Source organism: Tursiops truncatus, chromosome 20, assembly GCF_011762595.2.
Source record: "Tursiops truncatus isolate mTurTru1 chromosome 20, mTurTru1.mat.Y, whole genome shotgun sequence".
Taxonomy (NCBI): Eukaryota; Metazoa; Chordata; class Mammalia; order Artiodactyla; family Delphinidae; genus Tursiops; species Tursiops truncatus.
The window spans coordinates 9,604,457-9,620,129 of NC_047053.1; the positions used below are offsets into that span (position 1 = coordinate 9,604,457).

The window sequence follows — 15,673 nt, forward strand, 5'->3', positions numbered from 1 at the left end:
CAGAGGTGGGACCGAGGCGGATACATTCAGAGACGCATCGAACAAATAAATAAGGCAAGTCAGGAAGGGGCCGAGGTGGGTACAGGCAGGGAGGGAGCTGTGGAGAAGGGGCAGGCAGGGCTCCGGAGGTCACAGCTGAAGATGCAGGTATGTGGGGCGTGGGTCTTCTGGAGCCAGGGACTAAAAGAGGGGGGGCACGACCCGGAGGGAAGAGGAGAAGGAGCCGGGGGTGGGAAAGGGAGTTCAGCACTTCGGAGGGGGAGGGGGTGGAGACCGAGGACGGGCTCCAAGAGAAGTGACGGGAAAGCTGCCGACAGGGGGCTCCCCCTCCCCCAGAGAGCCCTGTCCCTGTTAAGACTGCAAGAAGCGGCCCCCAGGGTGATGAGAAAGGCAGTGGAGAGGTCAGGTGGCCAGTCCGGGCTGGGGAAGCCCTTCCAGCTCCTGGTTCTGCTTCAATTCCCTCATCCTGCGGAGAAACAAGGAAGGAGTCAGAGGAGACCCGCAGATCGGGGAGGTCGGGTGGGGGAGGTGGCAGGCCCAAATCCAGTGAGGGAAAGGACAGCACCTGTGCCGGCAGCGCCGCAGGAATCTCATGATCTTCCGGGCTGCCTGGTCCTGCTTCTTGGTGAGAAAGGAGCCTCTGGTGGAAGAAAGAAAAGATGAGACCTCACAGGACACTCAGGCATCCTCTGCCCTCCGCCCCTTAGGGACCCTGGCAAGGAAAGGCAGGGGGGCAGGCTGATGAGTCGGGAGTCCACGGACAGTGGGCATGGACACAGTGGGTGGGCAGAGAGGGCCGAAAGGCCAGAGGGCTAACGCCATACTTGTTGCGGGCAGGCAGGGTGCCCGTGGGCCGGTGGGGAGGCCCGGGCCGGCGGCGGTAGGAACGGTAGTGCTGCTGGATGAGCACCGCCGCCCTGCGGCTCTGCTGAAACCGCTTCTGTTCATAGTAGCTTCGGAACTTGCTCTGGATCAGGATGGCCGCCTGGGTCATCTTCTTATAGAGTGCAAACTGCAGGAGTGGGGAGGAGGGGCAGGGGCTGAAATGGACAGAGACCCAAACCCCTGAGGGTCACCCCCAAGTTCAGTTGATGCAAGTCTATTTCTCTAATCCACACACTCATGGAAAGGCTGAATCATCACAGACAACCTCACACCCAGGTCTCACGCCTAATACCTTAAGTGCAATCCAGGTCAGCTTGTGGAGAGAGAAGGGGAGTTAGGGCTCCGGCAGCATTCTGGGTGCTCTGGGCTGGAATGGGTGTGTGTGGGTGTGGGTTGGTAGGTATGCTTTCAAGAGAGGACGGTCTCACCTGCTTGTACTTCCGGTAACAGCGCTGGATCACAGCTGCTGCTACCTCCTGCTGCTCCTTCAGCCGCCGGCCCTAAGGGGAGAGAAGGAGGTCTCAGCACTTAGCTGCCCACCTAACAGACGTGTGACCTAACCTTCCGACTTGCCTGGGGTCCCCGACCCTTCACCCCATCCCAGGCCTGGATGACTGTCGTCCCTCCCAAAGTCCTGGGAACCTGTAATCTCCCCACTCAAGATTGTGTAATTCATCCCCTGAAACACCCAGCCCCCTGACCTTGTACTTTCGGAAGGCTGTCTGGATGACTCGGGCTGCCTCGTACAGTTCCCGCTGCTCGTGATCCGATAGGGTCAGCAGGGCAAAATCACTCTCCATCTTGCCACTGGCGGACGCAGAGAGAAACTCTGCCCAGGAAGGTGCCGGAGGGATAGCCAGGCGACCCCGCTCAAAGGGCAGTTCGCTGCAGGGACAGGGAGAAGGGAGGCCATGGGGCATCTGCAGTCTCTCTTCTCCCACCTGGAGACTGCTGTGAAGGCACAGCCCCAGCAACAGAGCCTGCAGAGTGACTTCAGAACTCAGCAGCCAGTGCCAATCCCCTTTTCAAAGGCCCTGGGGCCTGAGCCAGGATGGAGCTCTGGCCATGAGGAAGTTTCCTCCCTCCCTCCCATGTTCCTCTGAAGAAGGATCTGGAGGCTTTGTCCTGAGCTGGTCACCTGGGAGGGGCTGAGCTGGGGAAATGGTCCACATTCTCCAGGTAGCTGGCCAACCAGGACATGGTCTCGCTGAGCCCCACGGCCCCTGTCCGCTCCCGCATTGGGGCTCCGGCCTCAGGCAGCCCGACAAAGTCCTCCCGTTTAATCCGCTCTGGTGTGGCTTCGATGATCTGCTTGGCCAGTGAGATCATGTCCACCTGGATGGAGGAGAAGCTGGGTGAGCCTTGAGGAGCCCTGACTACCAGCTGTTCCGGCCAAGGCCGTAGCGTCAGTCCACTTCCTATCTTGTTCCTCCTCTCAGCACCAGACGATGAGGCCTCAGGGACGGCTGTCCCTGCTAACCCTGTCTTTCTCCGCCAGTGTTCCAGATTCATTTACACTTCTTGAGGTCCCACTCAGGAGTACAGCCCTCTGTGTTGAGGCATGGGAAACATGGGCTAGGAAGGACATATACCACATGGGGATTCAGGAGCTGGGCAAATGAAGGGCTTACCCTTCCAGGCTGACTGCCCACTGTCCCACCCGGCCTGCCCCATGCCAGCTCCCACAGACCTGGCCATGCCCGCCACCCCATCCCACTCTCCAAGAATCAGCTCAGAGCCTGCCAATCACACGACACCTTATTGAATGGCTCCAGCCTTGCCTTTGCTCCAGGCCTGAAGCCTGCAGCACTTCCTGCTGGCCACACGTAAAGCAGCCTACCTTGTGGAGCTGTCTACATTTTTTGTACTCCAGTGCTACCCAGTTAATCCCTTAGCCTCTCTAAAGCAGATATGTCCCCAGTCCTAGCGGAGGAGTACGCTGCTGCACTTGAAGATCCACTCTCTCATGTGTTCATTCATTCCACAAGACTCTCTTAGCTCTTACCCTGTGCAAGCCTCCCACCACCCCGCCCCTTGCCCCAGGTCATTGCCAGATGCTTCCATCTTGCCAACCTCTCTGCTCCTCACTCCTCCCAACTTCCTGCCATTGCTCTCATTCCCCAAGAACCTTGTCCCTTCGTGGATCAACAAGTAACCCCTACAACCCGGCTCTAACTGAAGATATTCCCCAGAATTTTTAACCCCCGATGCCTCATGACTTCTGAGTCACAAGCTCTGACAGGAGCTAAGCAGAGGATAAACTTGCCTGTCCCTAAATGAGAGTAAATGGCCCCTTCTTCCCAAACTGCAGCCAGACTGATTCTGTTTTATGGAATGGTCGGCATCACCCCACCCCGCGCCCCACTCTACTTCGAGCCCTCATAACTCCATCGGCATAAGCGGTACCGGGATCACGTCCACAGCTGGTGGGCTGTCAGTTTCCGCTGGAGCAGCCCTACCATCTGGGGCCGGTGGGAGAGGAGGCGGTGAGGGTGGGGGCCCTTTGGGGTTGGTGGCTTCATAGTCCATGAGGAGTAGGGGGGCCTCTGGGGCACCAGAGGAGAGCTGGCCTGGGACCATCTCCATAGTAATCTCAGAGGTTGGCAGAGGAGCAGGGGGAGGACTCCCATCCGGGGCACTAGAATAGGCTGATGTGACGGAGAAAGTGCCATCCGATAGCTCCGAAGGCGAGGAGACGCTGCTCAGACCTGCGAGGTGAGGGAAGGGGGTGAGGGCAGAAGGCGCCACCTGCCCCCTTGCTGCTCTTACCTCCCCATCCCCGCTGCCTCCTCTCGCACTCTGTCTCCCACCCTCTGGCTTTCCCCTGGCATGTCCTCCCACCCGCAGTCCCCTCTTAAACCCTCACCAGTGTCTGGGCTGGAGGAGGGCGGCGACAGGGCAAACGGGGGCTCAGCTGAAGCTTCCTGTCTCTGCAGTTCCTCAAGGCAGCGGGCGAGGCGCACGTGACCCCGGGAATGAGCCACGGACAGGGGCAGGCGGCCCAGAGAGTCGGGAATGCTCAGTGCCTGTCTGTTCCAACGGAAAAGGAGCACGGCAGCCTCCAGGTGGCCCAGGGCACAAGCCCACATCTGAGAAGAAGAGGGTGGAGGTGGAGGTGAGGCCTGGGGCCCGTCCTCACTCCTCCCCTGTATCCCTCAGAGGATCTTCCCTTTGAAGAACCGTTCCCATTTCCCATTGCCCACGTGCACTCAGGAACCCAGCATCCTCACCAGAGGAGTGCAAGAGAAATGGTCCACGTTGAGTGGGTCAACCTCTTGCTCTAAGTCCAAGCTTCCGGTCTCCACACTCCTGGAGGGTTTGGGAAAGGGACAACAGGGTCCAGTCAGGGAGAAAGGGCGCCCGGTAGGAACTTCAGAATCGAAGGGACTGGGAAGCACTAAGGTCAGTGGGATAAGCAGTCAAAGAGATTAATGAATGTAAGGAGGTCAAGAGGTCAGCGTTGCAAGTCAGGGGACATTAAAACTCCGCCAAGTGCAAACCCTCTTCCAGCCCCTCTTCCTTTCCACAGTGACCCCAGCTCCCACGGCAGGGCTCCAGTTCCTCCTCAGTCCCTGGGCACCCCCGCCCTGCACCCGCTGGCCCCGGCTCACCGCCACTGGCTCAGGGTCTCGATGAGGCGGGCGTAGCCCTGGGCAGCGGCCAGGTGCAGAAGGCTCATGCCCCGGAAGGGGCTTCCATGGGCTAGACGTTCAGGACCCCTCCAGGGGGAGCGTGGGATCATGCTCTCTACCAGGACTACCACCCGTGCCTCGAACCCAGGTCCCTGGCCTTCATCCTGTGGTGCACACACCCTTAGGTAGAGACGTGAGCATCCCCAGCCTGGGATGGCCTTAGCCACCCCACGCCTGTCCTCTCAGCTTCCAGTTCTGCCCTCTCCCCACACGTCCCAGTCTAGGTTCCCACCACTCGGATCTCTGATGGCCCATCAGTCCTCCCAGTTCAAGTTCCTGGGTGTCCCCCCCGCCCACAGGCAGCTTCCTCCAGGCCAGACCTCACACCCACTTGCCCATGTTGTGCCTTCACTCTGGCTCAGATCAGTGCCATATCCACAGATGACTTCCCCCACTCAGAACTCAGAGTCCTCTCCCAGCCTTCTTCCCTCCAAGACCTGGGACCCCCAGAGCACTGAGCCCCAACTCCCTGGATCCCCTCCTCCACCCTCTCCCTCACCTCCACCCTCCTTCAGGCCAGAAATAGTCTGAAGCCTGTCATGCCAAGAGGGTGCCCAGAATAGCCACTCTTGCCGCGGGGCGGGGGTGGGAGCAGGATGGCGTCAGGGACAGGGAGGAGGGCTGGCTGGGGCCGGAGAGCTAGGGGAGTCACACACTAGAGCCTATTTCTAAGGAAGACCCTCCCCCTGCTCCCTACCGTCGAGTGCCCTCCTCGTGGAGGTACCTGAATCGGAGGGGCATCAGGACCCCGGTAGGGGGCCTGGCCAGCTGCTGCAATCTCTGCCATCCGCTTCTCCATCTGCTCCAGTCGCTCCAGGATGGACATCCGGAACTGGTTGTCTGAGAGGGAGTGGACATGGGGGCTCAGTGGGCAGAGTCTAGGGGATGCCCTGGACACCAAAACTGGACCCTGTTCCAGAGTCTGGGTGGTGAAACACAATCATATCCTTTCCTCCTCTCCAAACAACGGCCCTTTACCCACCCACCTTCTGAATACAGCCCCCCATGACCAGTCCTCAAACTAGGGGTCTTCATACTATCCATCGACCTAGGACCTGAATCCAGAACCAAGACTGTGTCCTTCAAGACACACAGACAGTAGGACTCCCCATAGGGAATCCAGCCCTAGCTGCACCAGATCTCTCTCACACACTGACACACACACACACACACACACACACACACACACACACACACACACACACACACACACGTTCCCAGCCTTCTCCCAGGTGACAGTTCTGTCCCTTCTTGCTCCAGACACTACCTCTGTAGTTGGCTGGGGCTCAAGGCCTCCAGGGTCCCTCCTCTGTGTTAACCACTGCCCCAAAGAGCTCAGAGACTGTGATTTGAAAAGCACTGCCCCCTCCTCCTGGCCCCCCGCAGCTGTCCACAAAGAGGATGGCGGGGAGGGGAGGCGACAGAGATGGATGGTCACATCCATTCCTCCTCCTCCTCCCCCACCCCATGCACAAACGCACATGCACACGTCCCAAGCTATATCTGTTCCCTCCTGAGATCACACAAGGACAAGGAGGGGAGGCAGGAGGGGGTCAGAGCCATGGGGAAACAGAGAAACCGGTGCAGGCTGGGGATGTTCTGAGATGCCAGGACAGAAGGGCATGAAGGTAGAGGGGACAGTGGGGAGGAGGTGGAGAGGCAGCAGAGACTCAGGTGTGACAGGAGAGTGTGGAAAAGATAAACAAGGAAAGGAGAGAAAGCACAAAGGAGATCTGGGGGACGTACCAAATAGGCGATAAGGAAGAGGGGAAGTGAAGACAAGGGTCCTAGGAGAAATGGAAAGAAGAGGGAGGCAGGAGACCCACAGGAGAGATGGTAAAGCACAGATTAGATAGGGACAGGAGGAGACGGAGAAAAGCAAACCTTGAGAAAGAAGCAGATGTGGAGAGAAACAATTCTGAAAGCCACAGGAGGGATAACCAGTAAAAGGGACAAACACAGTTCTGAATTTAAACAAATGCACACACGTACACACATACATGTGTATGTATGTGCACCTCTGTATAAAAAAATATATTAAAGGTGCTGTATGTTACTGAGCAATGTTATAGTCAATTTTCATTTTCTACTTTGTGCTTTTCTGTAATTTCAAAATTTCCTATAATAAATGCCTATCTTTATAATTAGAGGAAAAATGGTAAGAAAGTGTAAATACGTGTTTAGGTACATATATGCACTCATGTGTGTCTCATGTATGTTGCTCTACACCCTGTCGCTGCCCCTCCCATCCTCTGAGATGCAGAGGACAGGACAAGCACTGGGACAAAGCTGGCTCCAAGATTTATAGGGAAGAGGAGATGAAGAAAGCTTGCTGCCTCATTCAGAAATGACCAATGAAGCAGGAGCTGGGAAGAGCAGTAAAGCAGGGGCAAGGCAGTGGCTGCCTGAGTCCTGAGGGGTCTAGGAGCATGACATGCTCAAAGGTGTGGGGTCAGAGGGCTGGGTACTCACCGTCCAGTGACAACCAGTCAAGCTGAGTACTAGGCAGTGACAGGAATCGGCGGGCTCGATACTCAAAGAGCACAGAAGCAGAAAGGGGTCCCTCCCGCCCTGCCACCTGCAAAGACACCAGCCCAACCTCATGGGCTGGGGAGGGCAAGGATCAGCGAGGGGGCTCTCTTTCCTGGGCTCTTTCTCTGACCCCCTGTGTCAGGGTCACAGGTGATCATTTCACATCTACCTCCCCTACTCCCCCTGCTGTGGGCCCCAGAGGCTCCTGGCTTCAGTGGCCTTGGCACTAACTGGGGAGGGATTCCCTTCATTTGAGAACTTAATACCTACTATAGGCCAGAGACCCCTTGGATTCTAGACTCTGTACTTAAGGATGTTGTTGTGCAGCACCAAGGTATAGAAGCAGAGGATCAAGAAACACCTATACTTATAAACAATTTGATGATGGTGAAATCTCTTGATTCCCCAAGATCAAGGTCCATAGGTCATAACCCTGTTACTAAGATGCGGGAAAGGAATTAGCTGCTCACCAACAGGGCCTAATAAGAGCTCTTTCCCAGGGTCTCAATGTCCATAGCCTTGAGAATGAAACCACCAGGCCCTGGCCCCAAGACCAGAAGCTGAGACTCCCAATTCCTAGCTTCTCTGGTCTCAGCCCCTCTCCTGCAATCCACCATTAAACAGGGCTGTTGAGACTGGGGGAGGACACACTCATAGACAGCAAAGCTGTCAACCTGTCACTCTAGTGGTCCTTAGGGTCCCACAGCAACATTGCTGAGTGCCGGGTAAGGGGCAAAGTTGGTGGCAAAAGGGCAGAGATGAGCCTTGGCAATGACATCTAGACCGGGGCTGTCCAAAAGAACTTTTCCTCAGTGATAGAAACATTCTGCATCTGCACTGTCCAATAGGGTAGCACCAGCACATGTGGCCACTGAGCACCTAAAATATGGTTAGTGTGATGGAAGAAGTGAATTTTAGGGCTTCCCTGGTGGCACAGTGGTTAAAAATCTACCTACCAATGCAAGGGAAAGGTTCGAGCCCTGGCCTGGGAAGGGCATCCCACATGCCACGGAGCAACTAAGCCCGTGCGCCACAACTACCGAGCCTGAGCTCTACAGCCCGCAAGCCACAACTACTGAGCCCACGTGCCACAACTACTGAAGCCTGCGCACCTAGAGTCCGTGCTCCACAACGAGAGAAAGCCATGACAATGAGAAGCCCGCGCACCACAACGAAGAGTAGCCCCCTCTCACCGCAACTAGAGAAAGCCCGCGCACAGTAACGAAAACCCAACACAGCCAAAGGAAAAAAAAAATTAATTAAAAAAAAAAAAGAAGTGAATTTTAAATTTTATTTAATTTTAATTCATTTCAATAGGCACATGTGGCTAATGGCCACCATATTGGACAGCACAGGTCTAGAAGCCAATGTCCTTCAGTCCCAAGACTGGTTGGAGGAGACCAACATCTCTCCTTTCTCATTCTCCTAAGAACTCCCTGGATTGGAGCCAGAGGGCCTGGACAGACATTAGAGACTCCTTGGGTCAAATGCCTGACCTTATAGGAGGGGAGGCCAAGGACCTAAAAAAGGAACAGACTTACCCAAGGTCACCAGTCAGCTAAGAAGTAGATTTCTTAGACCAGAACTAGACCTTCTGACACCTAAGCTCAGAGTCATCTGCCTGCTGGTGGACCACAGGGCTCAGCCCCAGGACTGGATGAGGTCTTTCCACTCTCAGGAACAACCCAACACATTTGTTCCCAGGTCTTCCTGGAAGTCCTAACTGTCCTATCTTAGTCCCTTCCCCTACCATTCCCAGTCCCCATACCGGGACAGTAGCAGCGTAAGACACCAGGCTGGACAAGTGAGGCTGGCACTGCGATGTGATCGAAGACGCAGGAGTAATGCTCGGCGGCCTCTGTCCAAGGTCCTGTGATGAGCACCTTGACCCCACCCTGCAGACGGAAGTCAGAGAGCAGTGTGACTGGAGCTCTCTCTGTTGATTATCCCTTCACTCAGTCACTCATTCATTCATTCAGACCCTGAGAGAGAGGATCTACTGTCCTCTGTACACCCCTGGGTCTGGGGTGCAGGGATTGGACAGGACCCAGTAGAGTGAACTCAACCCACTGTCCCTTCTCCCCACGCTCCTGTCCTCTACCTGAATCTGCCAGAAATGGGGAACTCATTGCCTCTCCCAAGGCTACCAACCCATTTGCAGATAGCTGTCACTGGAAGGAAGTCCTTTTCTCAGGCCCCCTCTGGACCCCCACTGTAGTTCCTGCTTTCCCTCCCTGGAGCAGCAAAAAGCAGAACTTCTCCACTGCTGAACACAGTCTTTCAGCTTCCCAAAGTCTGCAATCACATCCCAGTTGTATTTTCTCTTCCCCAGGCTGAGCTGTCCCAGTCCCTCCCCGGCCCCACCCCACTCCATGAAACAGTCACCAAGGAATGAAGTCCCCTGGGGCACTTGAGGGACTCACACAATCACAATTCACAGGTAGAAGGAGGAGGGAGGGAGAAAGGGTTAGTCAGAGGGCCTATGAAAACAGGAAGCGAGCTACACTCTATGAGGTTGGGAAGAGAACTAAGCAGCCGTGGGAACTGAGGAAAACTAGGTCACAGACCACAGGGTAAGAGGGATGCAGGAGGGAGGAGAGAAGCCTGAGACTCACCTCAGGGTAGGACCACTCTGGGGAGAAGTCTGTGATGGTGCTAAGAGCAGGAGAGAGCTGGGGGGCTGGGGCAGGGCCACTCGGAGCTTCGTCACTGATGAGTTCTCCCATGAGCTCAGGGAATGATGAAAGACTGAAGGGCTCCAGTTCACTGGCCCCACCAGCTCCTCCAAACAAGGCCTCTCCTCTTCCTACTCTGCCTGATGGCTCCAAGGGGGCAGGTGAGGGTGTGGGTGAAGGAGGGGGTGAAGGTACAGGTGGGGCAGCCCCCTGGGCCTTGCGCTCCTCCCCACTGTCATCATCTTGAATGAAGAAGCAGTTTCCTCTTCTCCCGCCTGCTCTGGGCTGTGGAGCGGGACCCCGAGCAGCTGCCTGGGGCTCCAGGGCAGCAGCGGGCTCTAGGGCAGGACAAGGGGTATGGGCAGCCTCTGTCTCAGGGAAGTCTGGGCTTACCCCCTGCCCTCCTCCATACGTCTGGCCCCTCTGTGGGCTGTTGAGAAAACGATCCGGGTCAAAGGCAGGGCTGGGAGGAGCTGGCGGGGCAGAGGGCTCAGAGCCTACGACTACAGCCAAGCTCATGGAAGGCCTAGGATCGGCCTGGGAAGCCAAGTGCCTGGTGGGCGTCAAGCCCCCAGTTCGCTGCTCCAGTCCCGTCAGGAGGAGGATAGCGGTGCCTCCTGTCGAAGAACCCCCTCGGGAGGTGGGAGGGCTAGGTCTGATCTCTAGGGGTTCCGCAAAGCCGGAAGAAGAGGAGGAAGAGGAAGAAGAAGATGGGGAGGTATGTGCCTTGGGGAGCTCTGAGGGAAGTGGGGCTATCAGTGGAGGGGGTTCAGGGGGATGGGGATGGGGGACAGAGGTCAGGGTTAAAGCTCGGGGCTCCACTTTGGGAGAGATGATGCGGTGTTTCGTGCTGCTGCATTTGTGGGTAAGGCTCCCAGAACCTGCAGTGGAAGGGGTGGTGGGGAGAGAAGGGATACGACACATCTTTCTCCAGCCTTCCCTTACTGGAAAGCTTTCATGCATTTCCTGAGATGTCACTAAATACCAGAGGTGTCATACTGATTATGGCCACTGGGAGGCGGCAGAAATATTTCTCCTCCCCCTCCCTCCCCCTGGAGGAGCACTGCAGGAGAGGATAGAGGGCTTGGCGGAATAGCTGAGAGAAATAGGTAAAGGCATAGAAAAAGGACAAAAGAACAGAACCAAGTGGGTACCAACTAAGAATAAAGCTGAGCCTGTGTGTAAGTGGTAGTGCTGGGGTGGCCAGGAGCAGCTTTATGAAGAAAGCAAATAGAGAGCCTGGGCTGCCAGGAATCAAGCAAAAAGAACTGGGCAGTGTGCAGATGGGAAGGCCTCTGCTCATCTGGCCCATCTTTCTGGAACATGCAAAAGACATGCAAATAAGCATGCAAATCCCAGCTATCCCCCTGGTGTGAGTAAGGGCAGCACACTAGGAGGGAGGAGGGTTCCAAGGTCAGGGGTCACTAACCAAGGCCTCCACTGCAGAGACAGGCGTGAGTTCGGGGTGCAGGCTTGGTCGGGTGGGTGTCCAGGATCTGCTGCACCAGCTGCTCTACAGAGAACTCCTCTGTCCCGTTCCCACAGCTCCACTTGATGCCATGAACTAGAGGAGAGTTGGCAGGAAGTGCTATGGGACCCCCATAAAATAGTCACCAGGGAATCCTGATGGCTCTTCCAAGCACCTGAGATGCTCTAAGACTTCTGGCCAGGTGAACAGAGGCCAGCAGCCTCAAGACAGCTCCCATAGCTCACAGCTGCCCTCCATATTCCAACACCTTAGATCACACCAGGGACCCTGGTACCCACCCACCCACCCAGGAAAGACCCCTCCTGGCTTGGGGGGAAATGGTCACCCCACAGACTCCTGAGTATAGAACCCTGGCCCCTTTGGGAGCTCCCTATGTCCACTTTCCCCATTGAGAGCTGTCCTAGCCCTGCTGCCTTACACATGGGCTTCAGCTGTCCCAACAGCTCCTCCCGGGACCACTTGAGCCACTCTCGACGGTCGCTGCTGATGGAACAAAAGATGGGGCTGCAGCCCTTTCCACAATCCTCCAGGGCTGGGACGTTCAGGTAGTGCACAAGGACGATGTCAGGGTTCTGAGAGCACAAGGGTACATGCAGAGTGCTATGGGGGGGGTCCTGCCGCCCAGGGGTTCAGCCTCCTAGTCCTCACTTTCTTCACAGGCACCCCCAACCTCACCCCCCAAGTTCTGGCTCTCTCCATCCCCAAACCCCTTTCTCTTCTTCCCAGTCTCCTTTTCCCACTCAGAACCTAGTCATCCTTCCACTGCATTCTTGCAGGCCCCCACCTCCCTCAAAGAGCCAGGCAGACTCTGTCTCCCTGAGCTCTTCCATCCTCACCTGGAGCAGCCAGTAGCAGCGCCGATGGAATGTGGGGACGATGGAAGAGTGAACGTAGCAGCCATAGAGACACTGCCAGGAGACAGGCTGGGGTGGGGGGAGGGCTAGTCTGCTCCCCAACTCTTCCTCTGTTCAGTCCCTTTGCAGGAATCCCAATCTTTCCACCAGTTCCTCTTTCACCCTCACCCACCCCCACCTATTCCCCACACCTTTCAAATCCCAGTACCCCAAGTCACCCCAGGACGGAGAGGAGGGAACAGTGGGGCCAGGGCCTTACAACAAGGACCAGATTTGCCATATGGGACCATCCAAAAATCAGAGGGCATGGCAACAACGCATCCAAGATGAGGAGCAATGATTTGAGGGAAGTGAAACCTGTGCTTAGAGGGTCAGTACTCGGACCCCTGCGGGAAATGCAAGAGAAGTAAGGGGATTGGGCATCTGTGTCCTCCAGAGGGAGGTGTGGCCTAAGTCCTGGAGAATTGGGTCACGGAGGGAAATGGGAAGCAGAGAGTAGGCTAAGCAACCACCTAGCGGATCCAAAGTGAGTGAGAAGGGAAGAGTGACTGGGAGGGTGGTAGACAGAGAATGTCACCAAGCCCTGGCAGGGCTGGAACCCAGCTAGCGGGGAGAAGGAGGACCAGGGCAGGTGAGCTGGAGGCCTCGCTTACCTCCATGCCCTGGACCTTCAGCTTCATGTGGTCCTCTCGGGTGGTCTTCCCGTCCTTCCGCTTCTTCCAGAGGTAACCATCCTTCCGGTATTTCACCTTCTTGCGGTTGTAGAGGATAATAGAGCCATTCTGAGGCCTGAGAAGGGAAGGATTGGCCTCGAGTTCTGTGTACAGAACCCAGGATCCCTGCCACTCCCCACCTTCACAAAAGTTCTCACCTTGTCTTGGGTGCACAGGATAGCCACTCATCATGCTTCTCGAAGGTGATCAAGTAGGATGCAATCTCCTGCAGGAGAAGAGGCACTCAGGTGGGTGTCCCCTTTCCAAAGTCTCAGGCTGGCCTCTTGGTCTTTCCCATCTATACCTCGGGGATAACAACAGCGTCTGCTCTACAGCGTCCTTGGAGGACTGAATGAGATAATGCAGGACAAGTACTGAGCACAGTGCTTGGTTTGTAGGAAATACTTTGTAAGTGGTAGATAGTATCTTTACACAGGTGGATATGCCAAGGAGAAGCGAGCTACTACAAGATGCAGGGCTTTATACCTCTCCTATGATCCTCAAAGAGCCTAGAGAATGTCGACAGGCACAGCAAGACCCCCATTCACACTCCTCCAGCCCACCAGGCCCTGCTACGCCCTAATCCCCCAGGCTCCCTAGAAAACCTCATTTGTATTCCACCGGAGCCGCTCTGGAGGCAGCAGCGCACAGCGAGGAAGACACTCCAGCAGCTTCTTGGGTAGAAAGATCTTCAGGTGGTGGCTGTTCTCTAGAGAGGATGAGAAGGGAGGACTTAGGGCGCTGCTCCTGATATCCCTGTGATAATCCAGGGGAAAAGGGCCAAATCCAGAGCATGGGGCGGGGCGGGGTGGGAGGGTGGGATGAAATGATGACAAGGAGAGCAGGGATCCAAGAATTAGGTCACCACCACTTGGGGAGAAAAAAAGGCTGTGCCCAAACTGGGAACCTGGATTGTGAACTCACCAGCAACCTCGGTGGTGTCCTTGGTATTCATGGTGAGGGCTCCAGGGGGCAAGGTCACCCCCGGCCTGAGGGGCCGGGGGGAGGGGGAGTCTGTGCTGGGAAGGGAGAGAACAAGGTCATGGCAGAAGCCTCCACACTATCCAGGATGAGGAGGATGAGGTAGGAGACCAGGTACAGAACTGGGTCGTGATATCTAAGAAAGATGAGGAAGCGAGAGGAAGGGGCTGGACTATGATGTCAGAGTACAGCCAGGGAATGGAGGAGAGGGCAAACCCAGACATGGTGCCAGGAACCAACACGAGCGGGAGACACAACAGAACAGAGTAATCAGGAAGAGACCGGCAGGGTGGGGGAGGGGAGAAGGCCGGCGGGGCTGGCGTTGGGCTCTTGCGGGTCTGGGGCTACGGTGAGGTCAGGTCCTGGGGCTGGGACTCAGAGCATCCGGTTCTTGGAGGATGCTTTGGCAAATGAGAGCCTGGATGCTGGGGGCAGGGCAGGAGATCTAAGTCCGGGTGGAGAGCTAGGCCTTAGAAGACACACCCTGAGTTACTTCTCTATTTGATTTTTTCGAAGGTGAAGGGCAGATCTGACAACTGATCTTAACCTATACCCTTCCCTCCAGATTGGTCAGGGCCTGGTAGAATGTGGGCTAGACACCAGGACCCAGCTACCCACCCTCAGGACAACCCATCCTCCATTCTGAGGCTGACCGCCCCGTGCACCCCGCCGCACCTCTCTCCCCAAAGCCTCTGCCTCCCTCGGCCTCCAGGCCTACTCTAGCCCATCTACCACTCTGGCTCCAGCCTGAGCCCCCACCCTCCGGGGGAACAGATGGAGGCTGGAGGATGCTCTCAGCGCGAGCTCCACCAGGTGTCCGGGGATGGGGAGGAGGAAGAGGCCCGTCCGAGCTCGGCTGTGAGCACTGGAGCCTGGGCTGTGGTAAGGACTCCGCCCTAGGGCGCAGGTGCGCAGTCCTGGATGGGGAGCCGGTCAGGGTGCGAAGCGGGCCCGGGGGCGGCCCCCCCACGGCGGGGCGGTGGTCCCCGGAGACGCTTCGAGGTGGGAGGGTCCCGCCTCCCTCCCGCACGGAGGGATGTCCTGCAGGAGATGCGGAGCAAAGTCCGCGGACGCGCGGCGGGCAAGGGACAGTGCGGGTGCCGGGGTGCGGGGGTCCCCGGGACGGTCCTGCCCGGCAGGTCCGCCGTGGGGCCCTGCGCCGAGCTGCGCCGAGCTGCGCCCCCTGGCGCGGGGAAGGAGGACGGAAGCGGAGAGTGGGGGCGAACCGGGAGAGAGCCGGTGGTCCCCGGCGCGGCGCGCAACGTCCGGGCCGGTGGAGCTGCGCCCCCTGGCGCGGGGCGGAGAGGCGGGCGAGAGGCCCCGGCTCTTACCTCCCGGGGTCCCGCGGGTGACGGCGGCAGCGGCCATTCTACCCCACACCGACCCCCCCCCAGCGCCGGCTGACAGCGGCGTCCGACGTCACTGCGCACGGGGCGGGGCCTCCCAATTAAGGGGATGGGGGTCGGGACGAGAACCTGGGGTCAGCACACGTGGGGCTCTGGGTGGGGCGCTGGCTGGAGGGACTCGTCTTCCAGGGCCCCGAGCCAGGCGGAGGGACGGACTGCCGGGAAGTCCCGGAAGGGGCAGCAGCGCTGAGGGGCAGGATGCGGGGTCCCGGAGGCGGAAGCTGGGCCGATCGACGTGACCTCGGCCGGGGGAGTGGGGCGCGGGCGGCCGACAGCGCTGGGCGGGGGACTCTGGAGCCGGCAGGACTTTTTTCGGGCACAGCTCCTTGAATTTGGGGGACACAGCCCGACTTCATTTTAGCGGGGTCCTCACGAAGGTGAAAGGAGCCCTCCCGCCCCACGAGCCTCTCCATCACTACTTCGCGGAGAGAAAGACAACTCCAGGC

At 57.5% G+C, this 15,673-nt stretch overlaps 1 protein-coding gene across 8 annotated transcripts; it reads right to left on the reverse strand.

Annotated features, from left to right (window-relative positions):
• Window positions 1-253: 253 nt before the first annotated feature.
• Window positions 254-15,347, reverse strand: CAMTA2 (calmodulin binding transcription activator 2). Of its 8 annotated transcripts, none has more exons than XM_033846984.2 (22): window positions 15,153-15,347; window positions 13,765-13,859; window positions 13,446-13,549; window positions 12,999-13,066; window positions 12,781-12,916; window positions 12,110-12,196; window positions 11,692-11,845; window positions 11,214-11,348; window positions 9,725-10,665; window positions 8,878-9,004; window positions 7,050-7,184; window positions 5,302-5,417; window positions 4,497-4,681; window positions 4,116-4,194; window positions 3,752-3,974; window positions 3,292-3,593; window positions 2,024-2,220; window positions 1,587-1,770; window positions 1,314-1,385; window positions 825-1,012; window positions 566-640; window positions 254-466 (listed from the first exon to the last, which is right to left on the reverse strand). In XM_033846984.2, the coding sequence occupies exons 2-22, from the start codon at window positions 13,793-13,795 to the stop codon at window positions 403-405; spliced, it is 3,603 nt and encodes a 1,200-aa protein (XP_033702875.1). In that variant the 5' UTR covers window positions 13,796-13,859; window positions 15,153-15,347; the 3' UTR covers window positions 254-402. The 8 variants fall into 8 exon arrangements, with proteins under 8 accessions (XP_033702875.1, XP_033702876.1, XP_073654309.1 ...); XM_033846985.2 differs by having other exon boundaries at window positions 12,110-12,181; window positions 15,153-15,346; XM_073798208.1 differs by lacking the exon at window positions 12,110-12,196 and having other exon boundaries at window positions 15,153-15,346.
• Between the last annotated feature and the right edge of the window lie 326 nt (window positions 15,348-15,673).